This window comes from Panulirus ornatus, chromosome 56 (genome assembly GCF_036320965.1).
Source record: "Panulirus ornatus isolate Po-2019 chromosome 56, ASM3632096v1, whole genome shotgun sequence".
Lineage (NCBI taxonomy): Eukaryota > Metazoa > Arthropoda > Malacostraca > Decapoda > Palinuridae > Panulirus > Panulirus ornatus.
The window spans coordinates 3,593,395-3,618,551 of NC_092279.1; the positions used below are offsets into that span (position 1 = coordinate 3,593,395).

Here is a 25,157-nt window from a genome sequence, read left to right on the forward strand (position 1 = left end):
TACATGTATATATGCACATGTATATATACATGTATATCTATCAATAAATTCACTTTCCTAGCCTTCAAGTCCACTTCTCGGGGATATTCATGTACATGTATCATTAAATTCACTTTCCTAGCCTTCCAGTACACTTCTCGTGGTTAAACGACTTTACATATATACATGTATGTATATACATGTATATATATATCATTAAATTCACTTTCCTAGCCTTCAAGTCCACTTCTCGGAGTAATTCATGTATATGTACCATTAAATTCACTTTCCTAGCCTTCCAGTACACTTCTCAGGGTTAAACGACTTTACATATATACATGTATATATACACATGTATACATACATGTATATATATCAATAAATTCACTAGACATAAGTCCACTTCTCGGGGTTAAACAACTTGTGGGTCAATGGTACGATAGTTTGCCTGGACCGGGTCGCCCCACCAGCAACAGACTTGTGCCTCCAAAACATCCAGTCATCGCCTGGGATTCTCTTGTTCCCTTAAGGTCATTAAGTGCTTTATTTGACGGCCAAAGTACCCGCCAACATGCCTGATCACCTGGGAGATGATATGAGGAAGACGAAAGAGGAGAAAGACGAGGATGAGCCCATTAAAGGTAAGGGTGTGGTGGTTGATTAGGGGCAAATGTTGATGTCTGGCGATTGGGGCCCAAGAAGAAGCAAGAGGATTTCAATTTCAGTCTTTTAATCTTACTATAGCATCTCCTAGGGCTCATTTATGGCTAGGTATCACACGCAAGTGTAGGTTGATTGAGGATAGGGTGAAGAAATGGGGGATCTGTCATTATCCAATGAACTGAGCCACATGTCCAATTCGTGAATCATTGTGTGTGTGTGTGGCTGAGGTAAATCCTGTTCAGCAGAGGTTATATCTAGGTAATTTTATCCAGGAAGGATGCATGTGTTCTACTTGAGACATAATGATGAAATTGGTATGACTGGAATGCATCCGGACTGAAGAATAGGTGTAGCACGTCCTATGATAATGGAGATTATGTCGAACTCAGCCCCAGTGTAAGGTTAGGTGAGGTTTTCATGGATTCTTTTCATTGGTGGATGAGTTCGTATGTCCATAAGGATGTAGGTACCGAATTACTGGATGATGGGATCTGTTCTACACGTGTTTCTGATATTTCTGGAGGCATATGAACTTAACGTGTACCTTTTCGAACTAAGGAACTCTTCTTCATAGTTTTATTCTAGCGAGGTATTTGAAGTTGGAAGATATACGAATGAGAATTGATAGTCATGTTCCCCAGTCATTTACAGCGGCATGGATGATTCCATGAATAGAGTGTAAATCACATACCTAGGACATATGTTTTGTTTTTTGAAAATATTACTTTACCCACGGGTAAATTGCAGGCATGGTAGTGTTTTACTCGTAATATTTTGAGTTAAGACATGAATTAAAGCTAGCTCTTGGTGTTGACTACTTAAGTAAGGTAGTGAAATGTTTAGAGAATAGAACAAGCAAAGCTATTATTTTGCTGCTAAGTCAGCCGATCAACTTAACTCCCTGTGGATCTCTGCCCATCTTGATTTCGTTCAGTATTAATGAACTGCATGTTCCGCCAACACCAGATTTGTGATGTCTATTAAAAACGTTTCTCTGTCTCTCATTTTACGGTTTGATAAGAATGTGAACCTCAAGATATTATTATGATGCATGTGCTGACCTGAATGGATAGCATATGGCCACATGAATTCAGGGAATACTGATATGTTTATTGTTATGTGGCTTGTGCACCAAAAATTTTATGTTAGCTTTGAACATTGATTGTGATCTGCTGTGATTGTGTATGGTATCGAGAATACAATATTTGCAGAGCATAATTTGGAGCTTTGAATTTTCTTGATTGGAATTGAATAGAGATCTAAGGGTAATGTATAGGAGGGAAAGCATGTGATTGATTTATGTAAAAGTAGGAAATATTTCTCATCTCATCCCCTACATATGTGAGAGGGCCTGGGAATTGAGTCAGCTGTTGTTTGCTGATAATACAGCTCTTGTGGTTGATTCGAGTGAGAAACTGCAGAAGTTGGTGACAGTTTGGAAAAGTGTGTAAAGGGGGAAAGTCGAGAGTAAATGTGAATAAGAGCCAGGTTATTGGATTCAGTAGGGTTGAGGGACAAGTTAATTAGGATGTAAGTTTGAATTTTTATAATATAAAAATAAGTTTGAATGGAGAAAAATTGGAGGAAATGAAGCATTTTAGATATCTGGGAGTGGTCTTAGCAGCAAATGGAATCATGGAAGCAGAAGTAAGTTCCAGGGTGGGGGAAGGACCAAAAGTTCTGGGAGCGATGAAGAATGTGTGTAAGGAGAGAAAGTTATCTCGAGAGCAAAAATGGGTGTTTGAAGGAATAGTAGTTCCAACAATATTAAATGGTTGCGAGGCATGGGCTATGGATAGGGTTGTATGGAGGAGGGTGGATGCGTTGGAAATTAAATGTTTGAGGACAGTAGGTGGTGAGGTGGTTTGATGGAGTAAGTAATTAAAGGATAAGAGAGATGTTTGGAAATAAAAAGAGTTTGGGTGAGACAGCAGAAGGTGTGTTGAAATAGTTTGGACATATGGAGAGAATGAGTGAGGAAAGATTGACAAAGAGGATATATGTGTCAGAGGTGGAGTGAACAAGAAGTGGGAGACCTAATTGGAGGTGGAAGGATAAGGTGAAAAAGATTTTGAGCAGTTGGGGCCTGAACATGGAGGAGGATTAGAGGCATGCAAGGAATAAAGTGAATTGGAACGATGTGTTATACTGGGGTCGTTGCATTGACAGTGGACTGAACCAGGGCATGTGAAAAGTCTGGGGTAAACCATGGAAAGGTCTGCGGGACCTGGATATGGATAGGGAGCTGTGGTTTTCTGTGCATTACTCATGACAGCTAGAGACTGAGTGTGAATGAATGTGCCCTTTTTTGTCTGTTTTTCTGGCACTACCTCGCTGAAGCAGATGATAGTGATGCTGTTTCCTGTGGGACAGGGTAGTGACAGGAATAGATGAAGGCAAGCAAGTATGAATGTTTATGTCTGTGTATGTATGTATATGTTAACATGTATATGTATGTATATGTCTGCTTATATGAATGGTTGGGACATTCTTTGTCTATTTCCTGGTGCTACCTTGCTGTTGTGGGAAACTGCATTCAAATATAATGAAATGAATATGATAATAGGAAATGCTTTATAAATTAACTGAATTTATGTAAACTTCACCTAACCTCACTTAAAAGTCATTAGTAGAAGTATATCAGCATTCTGTTGCATACATGAATTAACAACATATATCTATACGAGTAGAGGGTGTATTGGAAAGATGTCATGCATATTGTTACACTGCACACAAACCAAACATTATCTGAGTAGTTGTCTAAAATGGCTCTGCATCTCAATTAGCTTTGAATATTTACTCATGTTCTACAGGGATACTTCACCTAAGATAGGTAATTGTGGCTTAGTTTAGGTATGAGGGTAGCAAAAATACCCTACCTTTTTTAGGAGTATACATGTCTCTGATTTTTTTCCTCTCGTGGAAAGAATGAAATCCTTCTTAGGTGTTGGTCTGATGGAATGAGTTACTGTTTTGTGCAAGTATATTCCAGCAAAGTTAGTTTAGAGAAGCACAAGAGTGTATTTGTTCAATCCTGGCTAGTACCATTGAAACAATCTATGTCATGCTGTAGTAACCCACAACTTCAAAAAAGCTAAAAAAAAAAATACCAGAGGTATGTTTATTGGCATTTTTTTTCACATACACAATGATTAAATGTTACCAGCCATTAACTGTTTTCATATGTTATTCTTATTGATATACTTGACCGCTGTTTCCTGTGTCAGTGAGGTAGCGCTAGGAACCAGTCGAAGAATGGTCCATCTACTCATATACACACACACACACACACACATGAATAAGAGCAAGGTTATTAGGTTCAGTAGGGTTGAGGGACAAGTTAATTGGGAGGTAAATTTGAATGGAGAAAAACTGGAGGAAGTGAAGTGTTTTAGATATCTGGGAGTGGGCTTAGCAGCAGATGGAAGTGGAAGTGAATTACAGGGTGGGGCAGGGTATGAAGGTTCGTGGAGCGTTGAGGAATGTTTGGAAGGCGAGAATGTTATCTCAGAGAGCAAAAATGAGTATGTTTGAAGGAGTAGTGGTTCCAACAATGTTATATGGTTGCAAGGCAATTGCTATAGGTAAGGTTGTGCAGAGGAAGGTGGATGTGTTGGAAATGAGATGTTTGAGGACAATATGTGGTGTGAGGTAATTTGATGGAAAAAGTAATGAAAGGGTAAGAGAAATGTGTGGTTTAGAGAGCAAAAGAGGGTGTGTTGAAATGGTTTGGTCACATGGAGAGAATGAGTGAGGAAAGATTGACAAATAGGACATATGTGTCAGAGGTGGAGGGAACAAGAAGCGGGAGACCAAATTGGAGGTGGAAGGATGGAGAGAAAAAGATTTTGAGCAGTCGAGGCCTGAACATACAGAAGGGTGAAAGGCATGCAAGGAATAGAGTGAATTGGAACGCTGTGGTATACTGGGTCGAGGTGCTGTCAGTGGTTTGAACCAGGACATGTGAAGCGTCTGGGGTAAACCATGGAAGGTTTAGTGGGGCTTGGATGTGGAAAGGGAGCTTTGATTTCAGTGCATTACGCATGACAGCTAGAGACTGAGTGTGAATGAATATGGCCTTTTTTGTCTTTTCCTAGCTCTACCTCAAGTGCTCGCGTGTGCAGGGGGAGGGGGGTGCTGTTTCATTTGTTGCAGGGTGGCAACAGGAATGGATGAAGGCAGCAAGTATGAATATGTACTTGTATATATATATATATATATATATATATATATATATATATATATATATTTTTTTTTTTTTTTTTTTTTTTTTTTTTCAAAAGAGGGAACAGAGAAGGGGGCCAGGTGAGGAAATTCCCTCTGTTAAGTCCTCTGTTCTTAACGCTACCTTGCTAATGCGGGAAATGGCGAATAGTTGGAAAGAAAGAAAGATATATATATGTGTGTGTGTGTGTGGCGGGGTGGCGATGGGTATGAATAAAGGCAGGCAGTATGAATTATGTACATGTGTATATATGTATATGTCTGTGTGTGTATATATATGTATAAGTTGAAATGTATTGGTATGTATATGTGCGTGTGTGGACGTGTACGTAAATACATGTGTATGTGGGTGGGTTGGGCCATTCTTTTGTCTGTTTCCTTGCGCTACCTCATTAACGCGGGAGACAGCGACAAAGCAAATAAATAATGTGTGTGTGTGTGAGATCATCTCACCAATATGGTACCAGGTAGTCTTTAGATAATCCTTTATTTTTATTATATCATATTAACTCCCTGACATGTAGTTAAAATTGTATCATCATATTTTGTATGTGTAGGTATGCAGTCTTTTTTTCCACTTGGTCACTCCAAGAAAATGAGAGATTCTAAGTAGAACATGTTGAGTATCCCTTATCCGAAATGCCTGAGACCAGTTTTTCAGTTTTTAGCTGTTTTCAGATTTTGGAATATATACATATACATAACGAGTTATGGAAAACAGGATGATATGGAAACAAACAGGTTAGAGCTGAGACATGCCTCAACATTTTGTTTGTTCATCAGTCTTCCGCAGGAGATACTGATTCCAGCATTCTGCGAGACCATATTCCCAGCAACTGATGGTCATGCGGTCGGACACCTTGGCGCGTCGCTCTCTAATTGGATCACTTGTCCTGCTGCCTCCATCCGTTCACATCACTCTACCTGATGCGAACAGTAGATGAACCCAGACCTTGTGTTTACATTGTCTTTATTAGCAATGTAAGCTGCTTCAAATGTCTTTCTTACTTGTTTGCTGTGAGCCATGTGCAGTATTCTCACCTTGTTCCACTACATCTGCTTGCATTGATGAGTCCTGCTTTGTTTACATCATGCTGAGACTTGCATGATGTAGACAAAGCGGAACTTGTCGCTGCAAATCCATGGAGTGGAATGAGGCGAGAATAATGCACAAGAGCCTAGGCAAACAATTAAGATATACATTTAAAGCCGCTTACATCGTGACCAAAGACAACGTTAACACAAGGTCTGGTTTCCTCTGCTGGTCACGTCAGGCAGTGGAGATCGCTGTGACCGAGTGGAGGTAACAGGACAAGCTGATCCAATCAGAGAGGAACATGCCAGCTTTTTTAAATGTTTCCTCAAGAGTTATCTGCCTCATTAACAAAGGCTTTTGCCTTAGAAGTCTCTCTTTGAATGCATGCTGCTGTAGTCGTCCAATAAGTCCATCACCCATTTTTACCATGTCATCTATAGGCTTTTTTATTTTTCTGTAGAGTTAACAAAGTCATCTTCAACATCTCTAATCATGATCACCTTGATTCAGAACTATTTCAGCTGTTTCACTATTGGTCAGTTAATGAACAAATGGAGACTCATTATTGCAGGCCTTTTTAGCATTTTCAACAATGTCTTTATACCACAGAGCAGAGAGTAAGCAAAAAACACTGAGTAATGCACGTAGGTCTGGCGTTGACAATGGTTTAACAAACTGGCCCCAGTAGAAAATCGGAATTCAGAACGGGCAAGGGAAGTCAGGTGTGGAATGTTCCACTTGTAACATCATGTCGCCACTCACCAAAAAAAAATCGGGTTTTGGAACATTTCGGATAAGGGGTGCTCAACTTGCACTAGGAGAGGCCTTATCCGATTAATGTCTAATCTAAGTAATGGCAGCATCTTTTTAATTTATTTTATTGGCATGTTTGATTCATGGAGTATATTTTCACTTCACAATTTTTTTTCTGTGATGCTAACATTCAGTCAGTTAATCCATATGGAATTATAGTTTATTAATTGAACGTATTCTTTTTCAGTTCTGGATGAAGCTGATATATCCTTGCTGAAGACATATGTAAGTTATGAGAATGCTGAATATTTGATGAAAGTCATTTGTATTAAGAAGTAAACTGTTTTGTTATTTTTCATTTTTGTAATTATAGTTGCAAAAGAATTCCAAGTATATACTGATTAAGACACTGAACTTGTGAAAATTCCCAGCTTGAATATTTCATGTTGCCTTCTTAAACCTTTGGTGAAGCAAATACAGTATTTTTTGTGATGAGTGGAGGCATAGTGCCATGATTTTAAAAGATATAATGATTTTGTTCTTATGAGTATCTTGAGCATAATTTTTTTTATAAAATAACGTATAAGTCAACATGATGAAGTGTTTGCAGTGGTGTGCACTCTTTAGGTTGTATTGCATCACCGCTAGGCTTATGTATGTGTATGTGTTTTGAAATGGTCTGGTCACATGGAGAGAATGAGTGAGAAAAGATTGACCAAGAGGATATATGTGTCGGAGGTGGAGGGAACGAGGAGAAGTGGGAGACCAAATTGGAGGTGGAAAGATGGAGTGAAAAAGATTTTGAGTGGTTGGGGCCTGAACATGCAGGATGGTGAAAGGCGGGCAAGGAATAGAGTGAATTGGATCGATGTGGTATACCGGGGTCGACGTGCTGTCAGTGGATTGAATCAGGGCATGTAAAGCGTCTGGGGTAAACCATGGAAAGTTGTGTGGGGCCTGGATGTGGAAAGGGAGCTGTGGTTTCGGGCATTATTACATGACAGCTGGAGACTGAGTGTGAACGAATGGGGCCTTTGTTGTCTTTTCCTAGCGCTACCTTGCACACATGAGGGGGGAGGGGGATGTTATTCCATGTGTGGCGAGGTGGCGATGGGAATAAATAAAGGCAAACAGTATGAATTATGTACATGTGTATATATGTATATGTCTGTGTTTGTATATATATGTGTACATTGAGATGTATAGGTATGTATATTTGTGTGTGGACATGTATGTATATACATGTGTATGTGGGTGGGTTGGGCCATTTCTTTCATCTGTTTCCTTGCGCTACCTCGCAAACGCGGGAGACAGCGACAAAGCAAAATAAAAAGATTTTTTTTTTTTTTTTTTTTTTCCGCTGTCTCCTGCGTTTGCGAGGTAGCACAAGGAAACAGACGAAAGAAATGGCCCAACCCACCCCCATACACATGTATATACATACGTCCACACACGCAAATATACATACCTACACAGCTTTCCATGGTTATATCTCAACCACGCTCTTTTTATTTGCACACATCTCTCTTACCCTTACATTACTTACTCGAGTAAAAAGATATAAATATATATATATATTTTTCTTTTCTTTTTTTTTTTTTTTTGCTTTGTCGCTGTCTCCCGCGTTTGCGAGGTAGCGCAAGGAAACAGACGAAAGAAATGGCCCAACCCACCCCCATACACATGTATATACATACGTCCACACACGCAAATATACATACCTACACAGCTTTCCATGGTTTACCCCAGACGCTTCACATGCCTTGATTCAATCCACTGACAGCACGTCAACCCCGGTATACCACATCGCTCCAATTCACTCTATTCCTTGCCCTCCTTTCACCCTCCTGCATGTTCAGGCCCCAATCACACAAAATCTTTTTCACTCCATCTTTCCACCTCCAATTTGGTCTCCCTCTTCCCCTCGTTCCCTCCACCTCCGACACATATATCCTCTTGGTCAATCTTTCCTCACTCATTCTCTCCATGTGACCAAACCATTTCAAAACACCCTCTTCTGCTCTCTCAACCACGCTCTTTTTATTTCCACACATCTCTCTTACCCTAACGTTACTTACTCGATCAAACCACCTCACACCACACATTGTCCTCAATGGGATGGGGGGAGGGGGGGTGTCATTTCATGCGTTGAATGTATAGGTATGTTTATGCACGTGTGTGGACGTTTATGTATATACATATGTATGTGGATGGGTTGGGCTGTTCTTTCGTCTGTTTCCTTGCACTACCTCGTTAACGTGGGAGACAGCGACAAAGTTTAATACATGAATATATAAATAATGGATATAATGTTGAAGGCTCCAGTCTTAAGACAAAAGTCCACATCAAGGCTGGGCCTTAATTGAAGTATAGAGAGAATTATGAAATGGAAAAAGAAAAGACATGGGAAAGTATTTAGCAATAGCACGATTGTTGGAGGGGTCAGAACGGTCACCCTTCTTAGGGATGGGATGTATCAAGGCATGTTTCCAAGGAAAAGAAGTTTTGGTTTTTAAACAGAAATGGAACAGATGAGCAAGTTCAGAGGCACACACTTTCAATACACGTGGTTGGATGCCATCAGGACCATGAGCCTTGCTTGTGTTCAGAGAAAGAAGCACTTTTTGGACAGTCTGAAAAGAGATTACAGAAAGAGGCATAGGATTAGTAAGAGGAGCATCATGGGGTGAAGGAATGGTAGAGTCATCCAAGGTAGAATCAGAGGAGAAACATGAACCAAAGGGAGTTGCTTTGTCAATGGGAGAGACAACTACAGTGCCATTAGAATGGAAAGTTTTTAGAGGTGCCCAAAGCTAAAGACCAGAAAGACCTATCAGTGGATGACAAGGAGAGGTTATTGCACTTCCTTTAAATAAAGGAATGCTTTGCCTCACAGGTAAGATGTTTGCAGTGATTGCAGGTAGTGATAAAAGCTGAATGGGAGCCAGAGGAGAGTTTTTTCAAGCCTGATTTGCCTGATCCCTTGTCTGAATGGGCTTAGAACAGGAATGGTTGAAACGTGGATTGAATGAAGTTGTCTCGGAGTTAGAGGGGATAAATGGTTCTTATCCCACAAATATGACCTCTGTTATGCATTTGGTGGAGACAGAAGCATCACCACATAAGGGACAGTAATTTACCCACTTCTACCCAAGAAAGCCAGAAAAGAAGCCATATAAGTCACTCCAGCCAGCTTTGTTTAGGCGCCAGTATTTACGCTTAAATGGGGCTGCTGGAAGGGAAAGTGTCGTTAGAATAGATACATTTATGAGTGTCATTAGATGAAAACCAATTGGGGGCAAGATTGTGTATTTACAGAGTGATGTACTAGAGGTGAAAAAATCCAGAATATTAAGGGAGTGGTCACAGCAGTCAGATACACGGGTAGGTTGGCAGATAATTTGCACTAAATCATTGAGAATGGAGAACATGAGGGCTTCTATCCCTTTGTCATCCATATGGGAGGAATTCAACCATTCCCTATGGTGAAAGTTGAAATCCCTAAGGTGAGAGGATGGTAGGAGTTTAGATAGTAGAAGGAGGATATAGAATTTGTAGAATTAGGAGAGCAATAAGCAAAACAGAGAACGCGCGTGGTAGAAGGGAGGCAGACTTCAAGCCACATAACATCAAAGTTTAGAGAGTCAAGGTCCTCGAGGCATGCTACAGGTGTTTTTGTTGAAATATGCACAAACACCACCTTTGAACCGGAATTGTGAGTGGAGGTCATAATTAGGTATGAAAAAAGTACTAGTGAAAACATCATTAGACAACTGGTCAGAGAGAAGTAAGATAGTAGGATAGTAACTAGACAAGATAGTGTTCAACTGAGGAGAGGTTACTTGAGAGACCATGAATGTTTGTATAGTGATAAGAAAAAGAGGAAGGTCTCACAGGAAGGAAAAGGCTGTGGAGGAGCTGGTATTACTACTGCCAGAGCCCTCCCTCTCATTGGCAGTAGAGTCAGGCAGAAACCTGGAGATTCTTAGCACCCCAGGATATCAGGGATTAGGGGCCATAGACTTGACAGACTTTCGTGATGATACTTATAAATGTTTGAGCTGACAGGAATTGGCAAGAGTACTTATGTAAAAAAGTAATAAGGATAATAAGCAAGGTTTGATTGGGTGTGTGGTGCTTGTAAGAAGGTAGGACTAGCCCGTTAGTCCTGTTTGATTAGTATTTTCAGGCATACCAAGTAAGTTGTACGATATTTTTGTGTTTTCATCACAAGCAAATTTGATCACTATTGGTTGCCATCTTTGATATTTATGTTATGAGAGTGACACAATAACAAAAATATTATTACATAACTTGAGGGTGTAGATCTTGCACAGGCTTCCTTGACATCTCCACATGTACTGACCAGTGCATGAAAAAATTTAGGACTGTAAAGTCTTAATAAAACTTTTGGAGTGCTTGTATGTTTTGCCACGAGACAGGTCTTTAACACATTTTTGGTTCTCGTGTGATGTAAGTTGCTCCCAGTTTAAAGTTTGTATATGAAGTCAACTGCCTGCTAAGGGCTAATAGAAGCCCCTCACAACACCTATGGCTGCATATTTGGATTTTGGGCTGTATTTCCCAAGAGTATGATTTATCCAAAAATTGAATATAGTAATTAGAAATTACCAAATTTTTGATGTAAACAATATTTGATGGCTGAAATTATTTGCTTTTGTTACAAGAAGAGGAAAACACAGCAGATTTGGATTCATAAATTAATGCTGTAAGAAATAGCAAAGCTGTATCAAATTCATCCAAGGCTCTCAAAACACATTACTCGTCTTTTTTCTTATTCATCTTTATTCTTTTTTATCCGTTGGTGGCTCCAATCATGGACTAATGTCCAAATCAAGGTCGAGTCTCAATTGAAATATAGAGATTATTGCAGAAGTGAAAAAGAGGACACAAGTGAAAGTATTTTAAAAGAAAAACATAGGAAGCATTAGATTTTTTTATGATGCTGGAGATAGTATTATGTTGTATTTTGGTTGAATTTAATTTTTTATATTTTGTGTGCTGTGTGTTAAAGCAAACAAAACAGTACAATGATGCACTCTTTGTTTGTCCTAGGACAGAAAACAAATGTATAAGGTATACATCAATAATGTATTGATACTTTGTTCAGATGAAACGTGAAAAAATAGACATAAATTAACATACATAAATAAGCATCAGTGAATGAATAGTAAAATGCTTTTAGTGAATACAAACTGTCCTTGGAGAGCTTGCTGAGGCTAAGAACAGCAATCTGTATATGACAGGAAGGCACACTGGCTAATGGGAATTCAGATTCAAACTCTGTGATTTAGACAGGCATGCAGTGACAGAAGTGAGGTGGAATGATTGACTGAACAAGAGAGCAAGGATGATTGTATGGAGTGTACTTAGGAGAGAAGTGTACATTGGATACTGCTTGGAACACCCATTTTGATAATGGGAGACATATATTGGAATGATGTTCATGAGGTGCTATTAGGACAGAGCTGATTATATTCTCTGTTGCCCAACAAGTACATCTTCACAAAGTGAAATCTTTTGCCAGACATACACGTGATTTCTCTGCCACTTGGTTTGCAGTCTTCTCTTTCTGAAATCCTGGTAATGCCCCTTTTAGCTGAAACATCTGCTCTTGCAACTCATTTTTTTGTGGATGGATACCATCAAAATATTTATTTCTCTGATTTCAGGGTCAGGGACCATATACCAAAGTTATCAAGAATGTTGAAGATGATATCCAGAAAACGGTCAAAAAAGTAAACGATTTAACGGGTATCAAAGAGTCTGACACTGGTTTAGCTGTACCTGCCTTATGGGACTTAGCGGCAGACAAACAAACTCTCCAGAATGAGCAGCCTCTACAGGTAACATCATTGTATTATGTAATCTGTATTATGAACACAGTAACAGTTTCACTGGGTGGTATTTTCAGATCTTATTTGGTCATCTTGAAGTTTAGAGGATATTTGAATTTATTTGTCTTGAGGAAGTGTGATTTGACTGAAAATTATGTTACACTGATAAATCAGGAATAATTTAGTATTACTTTAAATTTTGTAGATTGTCTGCAAATTCTTTTGTACAGAAGTGTTTAACAACAAGTTTTGGAAAATGGGCCAGTTTTTATTGAGTTTGAATTTTGGTTTATGTACTTGAAGATCTAGTTTATATGTAATGCACTGACACCAGAGCCCCATCCACAGCCAAACTCCACATACCTTTCCATGGTTTCTTGTGACTGCTTCACATGTCCTGATACAACTCAGTTACAGCATGATACCTTCTGGATGCTATATTGCTTCATTTTGCTCTTTGCTATGTTCACCATACAAATCCTGCATGTTCAGGCCTCATTCGCTGAACATAGCTTTCATTCCATCTCTCCACTTTCTCCTCGGTTTCTCCTTCTGCATGTTCAGGCCGTGAACACTCCTTAGTTATCCTTTCCGTATGTCCAAACTATTACAGTAAACTCTTTTTTCTCAAATTTCAGTACACCCTCTGCATCCATCCTATACATCTTTTTCTACCATCCTTCTCTCTTTAAGTCATTTATTATTTGGTCAACTCACTGCACAGTACATTTTGTCCTCAGAAATTTAAATTTTCCCCACATCCACCCTCTCTTCTTTTGTCTTTAGGGCCTATTTATTGCATCCATTGGGATTCCTGTACCATCAAACATATCCATCTTTGACCTCACAGTCAGTGACCTCGTTTCACGCACTTCTTAATATACCTAGGACCTTTGCCCTTTCACTCACCCTCTGCTTAGTTCAGTTACCATGATTCCATCTGCTGCCATGTCCACTCGTAGGTGTTTACTGAAACACCATACTTCCTCCAAGTTCTCTCCATTCAGACTCTCACTCCAACCTGTCTGTCTCTCTTCCCCTGCTGAACATAACCTCTTGACTCCTGACTTAGACTTCCTTTCCACCCCGTGATTTCGTTTTTTTTAGTTTATAGAAAATTCCGTTAACCATACAGTTATGAAGATATTCATATAGCAGTGAAAAAGATCTCTTCAAAAGAGTAATTTGTTGATGCTTTCCCCTTGATAATATGTAGGAATTTTCTAGGTCTTTCAGCATGTATCACCAAAAAGTGTGTGAGTAAGGTGTGAAAGTCAAAAGAATTTCCTCTGCACATGTTTTATTTTTTATTTTATATATATACTGAAAAATTGACAGTTGATCATTACTATTTTTTATCGTGTATCATAAATCTTGATGTGATTATTGTGATTCAGTAATGACTTATTATAGGAAAATGATGAAAGTTTCTAAAATTACAACTGCCCTATTAGAAACAATGTTTTCAAGGTCAGGCAGATGCTGGAAACACTGCCTCCACACTTGCTAGAAACACCTGCACTTGCCATATCTTAGTCATTTCTCAGTGCTTGAAGAGTCATTTTCTGCAAAATTACTCTCCACATATCTTAAAAGACAGATCATTACCATCAAATCATTCAGGATCATCTTAACTTGGTCCATTAAATCTAGCTTCACCTGCTTAGTTTCCCTCTTTGAAAGCTGGGGAATTTGTTGTCATTGGCATGGCTGGAGAATGACTGACTGGGAGGAGAATTCATTATGCACTTCCACCATATTAATAATAGCACACATACTCGGCTAGCAGCTATGAAATAGTGTCACAAAACTTGATGTGTATATATCCATGTAGAGGCATTGTCATGTAGACACCCAACTAGAGGAGTTAAGGGGTTGATAACCTTAATTTTTTCACTTTAATTCTCAAATTTCTCTCTACTCTCAGATTCAGAAACCACCTTAGTTTCTTACTTGAACCTGATACCAGAACTTTGTCATCAGCAAACTACAGTTGACTCTTCTCACAGGTTCCCTGCCTCCAACAGACTGTAGACCAGCCCCTCTCTCCAAGACCCTCACATATACCTCCCCATCACCTACTTTTACCTGGAAACACTCGCCCTTCTCTATTCCTACTCACATATGTACCTTACACTTTTAATGATATTCTTGCACTACTCTAAGTAGCTTTCCTCCTACACCACAGATTCATAACACCTTTCATAAAGCACCCTCTGTCAACTATGTCTTATGCTTTCTCCAGATTCATTAATGCTACGTACAAGTCCTTTTGATTTTCTGTAGGTATAGCTTCTTTGAAGTCTTCCTTTTCCACTCCTGAAGCCACATGTTCTTCTCTGCTCTGATGCTCTGTGCACACCACCACTCTCTCTTGGAACTTACCAGGTATATATAACAAACATATTCCTCAGTTCAAAAATAAATTTTCTTTATACAATGTAAGTTTTTGCAAGAGCATGTTTAATTTATGTTAATTTCTTTATTAAAGTTATGAATTTGTCTTCCCAGGTTGCTCGGTGCACCAAGATCATTAATGCAGACTCTGATGATCCTAAGTATATAATCAATGTCAAACAGTTTGCCAAATTTGTGGTTGATTTGGCTGATTCAGTTGCACCAACTGACATTGAAGAAGGAATGCGAGTAGGGTAAGATGTTAGCTTGATACTTTTGTGTTACAAAAACATGTTTTATCTGATTACGTCTTTGTTTTGATGAATATGGAGATGAAATTCATAGCCAGTGCATTTTTCGTAGGTGACAGAGAAACGTGTTACTCAGATCTTTTTCCCTCACTTCACCATGCTTGTGAGTGCTTCATCTGTATTACATTGGATAACACATAACCCTGTATAATGCACTTTGCTTAATGGAATACATTATAAGTTTATTATACTGGACAAGGTCATTATAAACAACTGCTGTCAAAGATTACAAGTGAAAATCTTAGTTCGAGTGTTGATTGCAAAAGATGTCATCATTTTATCTGATAATCTTACCCATCAATTTTCAAAATGCAGTACACTTGATAGAGATGCTGGCCTATTGTGTTGTAGCACAGTCCTTGAGTACATAAGGAAAGATACTTCAAGAGCCTTGTGATGCTATTGCTTTAGATCTTTTTTGAAACTACTAACATCTTATCTAGCTATTTCAGTTATATCCATCATTTTCACAAATCAGCCAGGATATCTTTAATGTATATCTTTCAGTGCAACTATCAGGATGTATTATGGTTTTGCAAGTAAGAAAATGTACTTGTCATTTTCTTTAGGATTTCTCCTTGTACTGCTGTATGCTTATGTACCTGTTCAGTTTCATCATTGTGATGATGCAAAAGAAGCATCTTTTGAAGTAGAATATTGGGTGTTAGTGAATAGTTGTAAGGTTGAATTATAATTAGTGTATGATATAATGTGATATTTTTATGTTGTGGATCACATTAGTGTATTATGTGATTCTTTTACAGTGTGGATCGCAACAAGTACCAAATACATATCCCCCTTCCACCAAAAATTGACCCCTCAGTAACAATGATGCAGGTTGAAGAAAAACCTGATGTTACTTACTCTGATGTTGGAGGTTGTAAAGAGCAAATTGAAAAACTTCGAGAGGTGGTTGAGACTCCCTTGTTACATGTGAGTTGTATTATTTTGTATATCAGTTAAAAAAAATTTATCGTGTATTTGTATGCTAAGTTATTTGCCAGTAAGCATGATGCTTTAATAAATAGCATAGTATTTATGTTTGACATTGCAGATATTAGGGCATTCCTAGCTTTTCTAGAGAATGGAAGTGAGTGAATGTTGTCTCATCTTTGTCTGCTTCTGCATTACCTTGCTAATATGTGAAATAGTGAACAAGTCGGTGACTGAATTTGGAAGTGTGTGAAAGGAGGAAATTTAGAGTAAATGTGAATAAAGGAAAGGTTATTAGATTCAGTAGGATTTAGGGACAGGTTAGTTGGGATATGATTTTGAATGGATAGAAATAGGAAGTGAAGAGTTTTGGATACATGGAGAGTGAGCATGGCAGCAAATGGAACCATGGAAGCGAAAGTGAGTCGTAGTGTGGGTGAGGGGGTGAAGGTCCTGAGAGTGCTGAAGAATGCGTGAAAAGAGAGATTATGTGGGAGAGCAAAAATGGGTATGTTTGAAAATATAGTAGTTCTAACAATATTATATTCTTGTGAGGCATGGGCGATAGGTAGAATTGTACTGAGAAGGGTGGATGTGTTGGAAATGAAATGTTTGAGGACAATATGTGGTGTGAAGTGATTTGATCGAGTAAGTCATGAAAAAGTAAGAGAGATGTGTTGTTTATCATTTTATAATTACTTCAGGAATAAGAAAGAGTCCCCTGCACCCTAAGGTTGTGTTACTTCTAGTAGCAGAGTCCTCTGTAGCTTAAGGATGCACTACTTCCAGTTGCAAGGAAATCTGAACTTTAGAGTGAGAAATTGTTTGATGAGACTGTGTTCCCAATGCTGCAGCCTTACCAGAGGTGATTTTTTTCTCCTAGTGTAACCTCAAGCAGGTGGAATATGTTAACTTTGAAGGAACAATAGTCTTGACTGTATTGTATGGATGTCAATCTTGCATCAGGGAATGGAAGAAGTTGGATGTGTCATATGACAGTATTTGGTGTGAGGTATATTGATCCTGTAAGATCAAAGTGAAGTGTGGTAGTGAGTTTAGTCTGATTGAGTGGTCTAACCAGGGTGTGCTGAATGAAGAGAGATTGCCAAGGAGGATCTATTGTTTTGTTGTAAGCAAAGGGAGCAGTGGTAAGAGGAAGACTGATATGGAGATGGAAGGCTGGAACAAAGTTATAAAGATTTTGGGGCCTTAACATTTGGGGAGGATAAAAAAGTGCATTGGATATGGAGAATTGTAATGATGTGTTATAAAAGTGGTTATGTGCTGTTATTAGGCTGAAATGGGTTATGTAAACGAGAGGAAGCTCTGGGTCATAAACTCAGGTTTCGTTACTGTATACATAACAATTAGAGATTGAAATAATTGAAGCTATCTATGTATCTATCCCTGGGGATAGGGGATTAAGAATACTTCCTACGTATTCCCTGCGTGTCGTAGAAGGCGACTAAAAGGGGAGGGAGTGGGAGGCTCTAAATCCTCCCCTCTCGTTTTTTTTTTAATTTTCCAAAAGAAGGAACAGAGGGGGGCCAGGTGAGGATATTCCACAAAGGCCTGGTCCTCTGTTCTTAAGCGCTACCTCGCTGGCACAGGAAATGGCGAGTAGTTTGAAAGAAAAAAAAAAGAAAAAGAATCTATGTATCTATATCTTTGATTCCTGTTTCAAGTGGAACTCCCTCAAGGGAGTGGCCACGACAATAGTGTCTCCACAACTAGTGAACTCCAGTGCTGCTTTTTAGCCTATAGTGCCTCACCCCTAACAGGCCACTGGCTATGGGCAACTCTAGTGCAGTGTTTGCATAGGCAGTTTCCTACTGACTACTACTACCTGATGCTCCTATCCAGTACTTCAACCTAATCTTTCTTTCTACCAAATGCTCCTGCCTAAATGTTCCTGTCCACTACTTCTATCTACTGTTCCTACTATTTTGCCAAAAGGCAGGGGTAGCACATAATGCTCATCATGGGAAAATTTAGTTATGAAGAATGAACTGCATGAGTTTAGTGTTGTTAAGTATTATGTATGACAAGAAAAGATTGTGTGTATGGACAGAACGCCAGTAATCCACATATGGGTGAGGTGGAGAGAAAGACAGCTACCTGGATCAGCGGAGTGCAACTTGACAACCATTGAAGTGCTGGCTCAGTGAGCAGCTGTCACTAACCCTCCTGATGTGCAGGCAGGTAGTACTGTTAATATACATCCCTGGTCGTTGGCTGCTTACTTACCACTACCGAGTAAATAGTTGAGGCCATTATTTGTTTGTTTCCGATGCTATCTTTTGAAGGCAGTTAGGTATAGAAAAAGCATCTGCTTAGTTTAGAATTGATAACTGCCTGTAAATGTTTGGGTATCTGCATTTTTATCATGACAGCAAAAGATAGAGAATTTATTATAGTTAAAGTAGATTTTACTGATTGTATTTTACATTGTGCATTTGCTTCATTTCAGCCTGAAAGATTTGTTAATCTTGGCATTGAACCACCTAAAGGTGTTCTCCTGTTTGGACCTCCTGGAACTGGAAAAACCTTGTGTGCCCGAGCAGTTGCTAACCGTACAGATGCTTGTTTCATCAGAGTTATTGGTTCTGAATTGGTCCAGAAATATGTGGGAGAGGTAAGCATGAAGACATGATATCAAAAAGTTCAGTGTTTTGTCATCATTTCATATATGTCAAGTGGTGTCTCTCTCTTTGTAGCCTCACACTTCAGTCACCTCTGCTCACAGATTACCTCACCATTAGCAGCTACTGTATTGACAAACATACCCCACCAAAATGGTCTGACAAATGCTAGATATCATCTGTATCTCCATCTTACACTCCATTTCACAAGTCATGCCCATCAACACAAAAGCAGCACACAAACTAAATGCCCTCAGAACACTAACTGGCCCCAGATTTGGACAAGAAAATATACATATTTATTATTTACACCAAAATATATGGTGTGGGGAGGCAAGTTGTTAGAAGCAGTGAAAAGTTTTTATCGAGGATGTAAGGCATGTGTACGTGTAGGAAGAGAGGAAAGTGATTGGTTGTCAGTGAATGTAGGTTTGCGGCAGGGGTGTGTGATGTCTCCATGGTTGTTTAATTTGTTTATGGATGGGGTTGTTAGGGAGGTAAATGCAAGAGTCCTGGAAAGAGGGGCAAGTATGAAGTCTGTTGGGGATGAGAGAGAGCTTGGGAAGTGAGTCAGTTGTTGTTCGCTGATGATACAGCGCTGGTGGCTGATTCATGTGAGAAACTGCAGAAGCTGGTGACTGAGTTTGGTAAAGTGTGTGGAAGAAGAAAGTTAAGAGTAAATGTGAATAAGAGCAAGGTTATTAGGTACAGTAGGGTTGAGGGTCAAGTCAATTGGGAGGTGAGTTTGAATGGAGAAAAACTGGAGGAAGTGAAGTGTTTTAGATATCTGGGAGTGGATCTGTCAGCGGATGGAACCATGGAAGCGGAAGTGGATCATAGGGTGGGGGAGGGGGCGAAAATTTTGGGAGCCTTGAAAAATGTGTGGAAGTCGAGAACATTATCTCGGAAAGCAAAAATGGGTATGTTTGAAGGAATAGTGGTTCCAACAATGTTGTATGGTTGCGAGGCGTGGGCTATGGATAGAGTTGTGCGCAGGAGGATGGACGTGCTGGAAATGAGATGTTTGAGGAAAATGTGTGGTGTGAGGTGGTTTGATCGAGTAAGTAACGTAAGGGTGAGAGAGATGTGTGGAAATAAAAAGAGCGTGGTTGAGAGAGCAGAAGAGGGTGTTTTGAAATGGTTTGGGCACATGGAGAGAATGAGTGAGGAAAGATTGACCAAGAGGATATATGTGTCGGAGGTGGAGGGAACGAGGAGAAGAGGGAGACCAAATTGGAGGTGGAAAGATGGAGTGAAAAAGATTTTGTGTGATCGGGGCCTGAACATGCAGGAGGGTGAAAGGAGGGCAAGGAATAGAGTGAATTGGAGCGATGTGGTATACAGGGGTTGACGTGCTGTCAGTGGATTGAGTCGGGGCATGTGAAGCGTCTGGGGTAAACCATGGAAAGCTGTGTAGGTATGTATATTTGCGTGTGTGGACGTGTGTATGTACATGTGTATGGGGGGGGGGGGTTGGGCCATTTCTTTCGTCTGTTTCCTTGCGCTACCTCGCAAACGCGGGAGACAGCGACAAAGTATAAAAAAAAAAAAAAAAAAATATTTACATACAGGTTGAGCATCCTTAATCCGAAAGTCTGAAATGCTCTTTTATCTGAAAGTTTATGAGCAGCGACATGACGTTATATATGGAAAATTGCACACCTAAACACATTATTTTTTCATTGTTATTGGTATTTCATATTTATTTTTACTGTTAGGTCCTTAGGGCTACTCAACCTGCATTATTGTTTTTCTTTAAGGCTTTATCATCTGTTCTTGATGTTCCCTTGCATATGTGGGAAATGGTGAGCATGTATGAAAAATTTATTTTGTTGTATACTCAATGAGTCCACCTCATACCGTGTATTGTCCTCAAGCATCTCATTTCCTTCACCTCCACCGTCCCCCACACATACTAATCTATACCCCGTGTGCCATATCCTTACTTCAACATTATGACTACTATGCTTTCAAACATACACATTTTTGCCCTTCCAGATGATGACCTCTCTTTCCACTTATTCCTCAGTGCTCTCAGGACATTTGCCACTCACTCACCCCGTGACTCACTTCTGCTTCCATGGTTTCATGTATTATCCTCAAACATTTAATTTCCAACACATTCTCCCTCTTCTGTACATTTTTATCTAAGGCTCATGCCTCACATCTATACAGCACCAGTGGAACAACTATACCATCAAACATACCCATCTTTGCTCCTGAAGACAGTAACCTCCTCTTCTACAAATCCCTCGGTGCATCTACCGTAAGGCTTACTTCAGTTCCCATTGTCCCATTTACTGCCATTTCCACTCCCAAGTATCTAAAACCTACCCCTCCTACAGGTTCTCTCCATTCAAACGCACACTCCAATTAACATACCTATTTTTACTGCTAAACCTAGTAACCTTACTCTTACTTTTATACACATTACTTTTATCTTTCTCCTTTCACTTACTCTTCCATACTCACACTCTTGCTTCTGCAGTTTCTCATTTGAATCTGCCACTAGTGCCATGTCATCAGTGAACAACTGACTCACCTTCCAGGCTCCCCACCCCCAACAGACAGCATCCAGACTCCCCCACCCCCAAACAAACAGCATACTTGCTCCTCCTAACAAGACCACTGTATTCACTTCTCACCAAAACATCCATTAACAGATTGAACAGTCATGATAACATCACACATCCCAGCTGCAGACCAACCTTCTCCTGGAACCACTCACCTTGCAAACATACCTTACATGATAAAAATTCCTCATTACTTCTAGTAGCTTTCTTCCCTTGTCAGATATTCATAGCACTTTCCAAAGAACATTATCAAACTTGTCAGATGCTTTCTTAAGATCCCTGAATGCCATATGCAGGTCCTTCTGTATCTTTTGAGCATCTCACACATTCTTCATGGTAAACACCTGATCATCATAGCCTCTACCACTCATGAATCCACGTTGTTCCTTTGTATTCCTTTACCTACATTGACAGTGATATAGCAGTACCAAATGTAACAGCTTCTTGCTCACAGTGTAACCAAAAATAAATGGGAGTTCAGTAACACTTGGTGCATTTTATGATTTACAAGTTTTCAGTATCATGTTATGATCTCATACTGCGTTCAAAATTGAAATCAAGTTATAGCAAGAGAAACTTGGATATGATGTTCATAAGTATCTCTAATGTTGATAAAAGTTGGTAAATCTTTGCCATAAGGTGTTTGGATATTAATGTATAACAATCTTATGAATATCCTGCCACCACAGTGGCTCTTGATAATTCTTTAGAATAATATACCCAATGCAATATTGATCATTGATACTACATATTTTCCTTCTACAAGGGTGCTCGAATGGTACGTGAACTCTTTGAGATGGCCCGAACCAAGAAGGCGTGTCTGATATTCTTTGATGAAATTGATGCCATTGGAGGAGCTCGATTTGATGATGGTGCTGGAGGAGATAATGAAGTGCAGAGAACTATGTTAGAACTTATTAACCAGCTTGATGGCTTTGATGCTCGTGGTAATATCAAGGTAAGCACATTTAGATAACATTTTGAAGGTTTTCTTTACTTTGTTATGCTTTTTACTTATTACTTTTTTCTTATACATTCATGTATTAGAACATGAAAGTGGGATAAAATGATGATACTATAACATAAATGGGAGTTATGATGCATTCCTTTTGCATATTTGACTAAAATATAGACACAAAGTTTTGGATGCCAAGCGGCAGACTTAATGTGCACATTTGATATTACTTATTTACTTTTTCTTTCTTGCCTCATGAATCCTTTCTTGGGTGCTTGTGCAGCACACAGGCAACTGACCACATCCACCAGTTTTAGTTCTTGTCTTTTTGTCTTTTTTTCATTCATGTTGGCCATTTCTTGCATTAGTGTGGTAGTGCCAGGAACAGACAAAGAAATGGTATAATTTGCATATGTATACATTAAACATTTTTCATCATTACAATTATCTCTTTCCTTCAGTGGTATTACCAGCTGCAGTTTTGAGTGCACTCACATAGATTAATGAATACTACTTTACCGTACACAGCATAAAGTTCTGAGTGTCTATGTTATTTTTTCTGCCGATTGGGCAGTTGTCATGGCAGCCATGGCCTACCTCTGACCCAGCATTTTACGTGTTTTTCTTTCATGTTCTCCATTTCTTGCGTTAGTGTGGTAGAGCCAGGAACAAAGAAATTGTATCATTTGCTTCTGTTTACATTAAAGAAATTTCATCATCACAGTGATCTTTTTCTTACAGTGGTATTACTAAGTACAGTTTTGATTGAACACTTAAATTGTTGAATACCACTTTACCAAACACTCCAAAAGGTTTTGGTTATCTTTGTTATTTTTGTCTGCCCATTGAACATATCATGACAGCCATAGCCTCTGATCCAGCCTAGGTGGATTTGAGGGATTGAACATGATGATGATGTGAAGATATACTCAGCAGTGTGTAAATGAGACAGCTACATCACCCAAGCCTTGCTCCCCATGCTCTGCCTGCATTTTTCTTTTTTAGTGTGATTCTTATTGTGTGATGAACTCCATGAGCTTTTTGTAATTTTATCTATTTTCCTGCTATCTTTTGCCTGTAGATATGGTCTTCAAGTGTAAGGCTTGTGATGTTTTTGAGGAATTAAATGCTTATTTTAACCTTGAAATGTTCATTGTAGGACTTGAGGTAGATCTCGCAAGGGTCACTCCTTACCCTTTTGAGGTGTGTCCCACAAGGGTTACTCCTTACTCGTTGTATCCCATGAGCCTTTGAAGGAACAAGAAAGGGTAGATGAGTAGATGTTGTGAAATAATTTATTAGGCTAGAGATATTTCCGATATGGAAGCCAGAATGATAATTTTGATTGCCTGCAATGGAGGGATTTTTTGCACTGAGGTGGCGTGAATGGAGACTTTGGCCTTACTTGATGAATAGGCTTAATTTGTAGCAAAGTGGATAAGTGAAGAGCATTTATGATTGTGTGGAAATGTTCATGTTTAATTTTATCACAGTGGGTGATGATGCTTGAGTGATTTGAGAAGCTGGTTACACCTGATCTACCTCATGGAATTGGGAATGGAGTTGATGGTAGTAGTTAGGTAGAAATACCTGCTTTCCCATTTTAGAGAGATTTCTGCTTTAAAACAACTGAAGTAATTTGATGTACATATTTTTTTTCATAATCATATCACCATCCTTTTTCTTTATTGTGGGGTGATTAATCAGTAACCATGTAAGCTGAAGAAAATAATTGAAATCACGGTAATGGTCATAGGTTCTGATGGCAACTAATCGACCTGACACACTTGACCCTGCACTTATGCGACCTGGTCGTTTGGATCGTAAAGTAGAATTTGGTCTTCCTGACTTAGAAGGAAGAACGCACATCTTTAAAATTCATGCAAAGTCTATGTCTGTGGAACGAGACATCCGTTTCGATCTACTTGCACGCTTATGTCCTAACAGTACAGGTAAGCTCTTCATGTTTTTCTTGATCTAATGCATACAAAAGGATTGTAAGTATTGTATATCAAAATAAGTATTACCAAGTTTCCTGTGGAATGACTATATATTAAATAACATGGGGAAAGAGGAATGGAGTTGGAAATAGAAGAGAAGATAGTTTGCATATTCTGCATGTTTTTCATTTAAAAGAGCACTAAAAATATTTTATTATTTCCAGGTGCTGAAATTAGATCTGTGTGTACAGAAGCAGGTATGTATGCTATCCGTGCTCGGAGGAAGGTGGCCACTGAGAAAGACTTTTTAGATGCTGTCAACAAAGTCATAAAGGCTTATGCCAAATTCTCAGCTACTCCGCGATATATGACATATAACTAAAACCTATGGGCTAAAGAATTTTCAGAGCTTAAGCAGCACCCATCAAGATCAAATGGTATATTCTCTTTGCCCATGGTATATTGTAACCCTTGTAAACGTTTTGTATTTAAGCTCCATTAGAATAATGATAAACATAATACAGATATTTTGTTGAAGTATTCTTTGGAAGTAATGATTAAACTTTGGGAAAAAGTGGTAATTTTCTTTTCATTTTTAAATCTACTGATGGTTGTAAAGTTTGCTATGCTGAATAAATGGATGGAAGAGAAGAGCAGTATTGCATATGATAGATGGCAAAGTTTTGGATATGGATGGGATGGGAAGTGAGATAATGTTAAGGTTGAATGATTGAATGTGTATGGTAGTGTGTGTTGTGTTTGTGATAGTTGAGTGTTACTGAAACTTGTAAAAAGGATTACTGAACCCTTTCAGGGTGGATTTAGGAGGAGAGTAGGTGTGTAGACCTAATTCTTGCTGTTGTATGGGTAACAGAACGTTGTAGAGGAAAGGG

The 25,157-nt window shown here is 39.1% G+C and overlaps 1 protein-coding gene across 1 annotated transcript; it reads left to right on the top strand.

The window, feature by feature from the left end:
* The first annotated feature begins 426 nt into the window (after window positions 1-426).
* Window positions 427-24,838, top strand: LOC139765836 (26S proteasome regulatory subunit 7). Its single transcript, XM_071693657.1, has 9 exons — window positions 427-620; window positions 6,903-6,940; window positions 12,349-12,522; window positions 15,025-15,164; window positions 15,986-16,154; window positions 18,625-18,789; window positions 22,136-22,327; window positions 24,081-24,276; window positions 24,489-24,838. The coding sequence occupies exons 1-9, from the start codon at window positions 551-553 to the stop codon at window positions 24,644-24,646; spliced, it is 1,302 nt and encodes a 433-aa protein (XP_071549758.1). The 5' UTR covers window positions 427-550; the 3' UTR covers window positions 24,647-24,838.
* Window positions 24,839-25,157: the final 319 nt, after the last annotated feature.

Coding starts and splice junctions, on each gene's coding strand:
- LOC139765836 (XM_071693657.1), top strand. CDS start 551: ATGCCTGATCACCTGGGAGATGATATGAGGAAGACGAAAGAGGAGAAA. Junction 15,165..15,985: donor GAAGAAGGAATGCGAGTAGG/GTAAGATGTTAG, acceptor ATTCTTTTACAG/TGTGGATCGCAACAAGTACC. Junction 24,277..24,488: donor CTTATGTCCTAACAGTACAG/GTAAGCTCTTCA, acceptor TATTATTTCCAG/GTGCTGAAATTAGATCTGTG.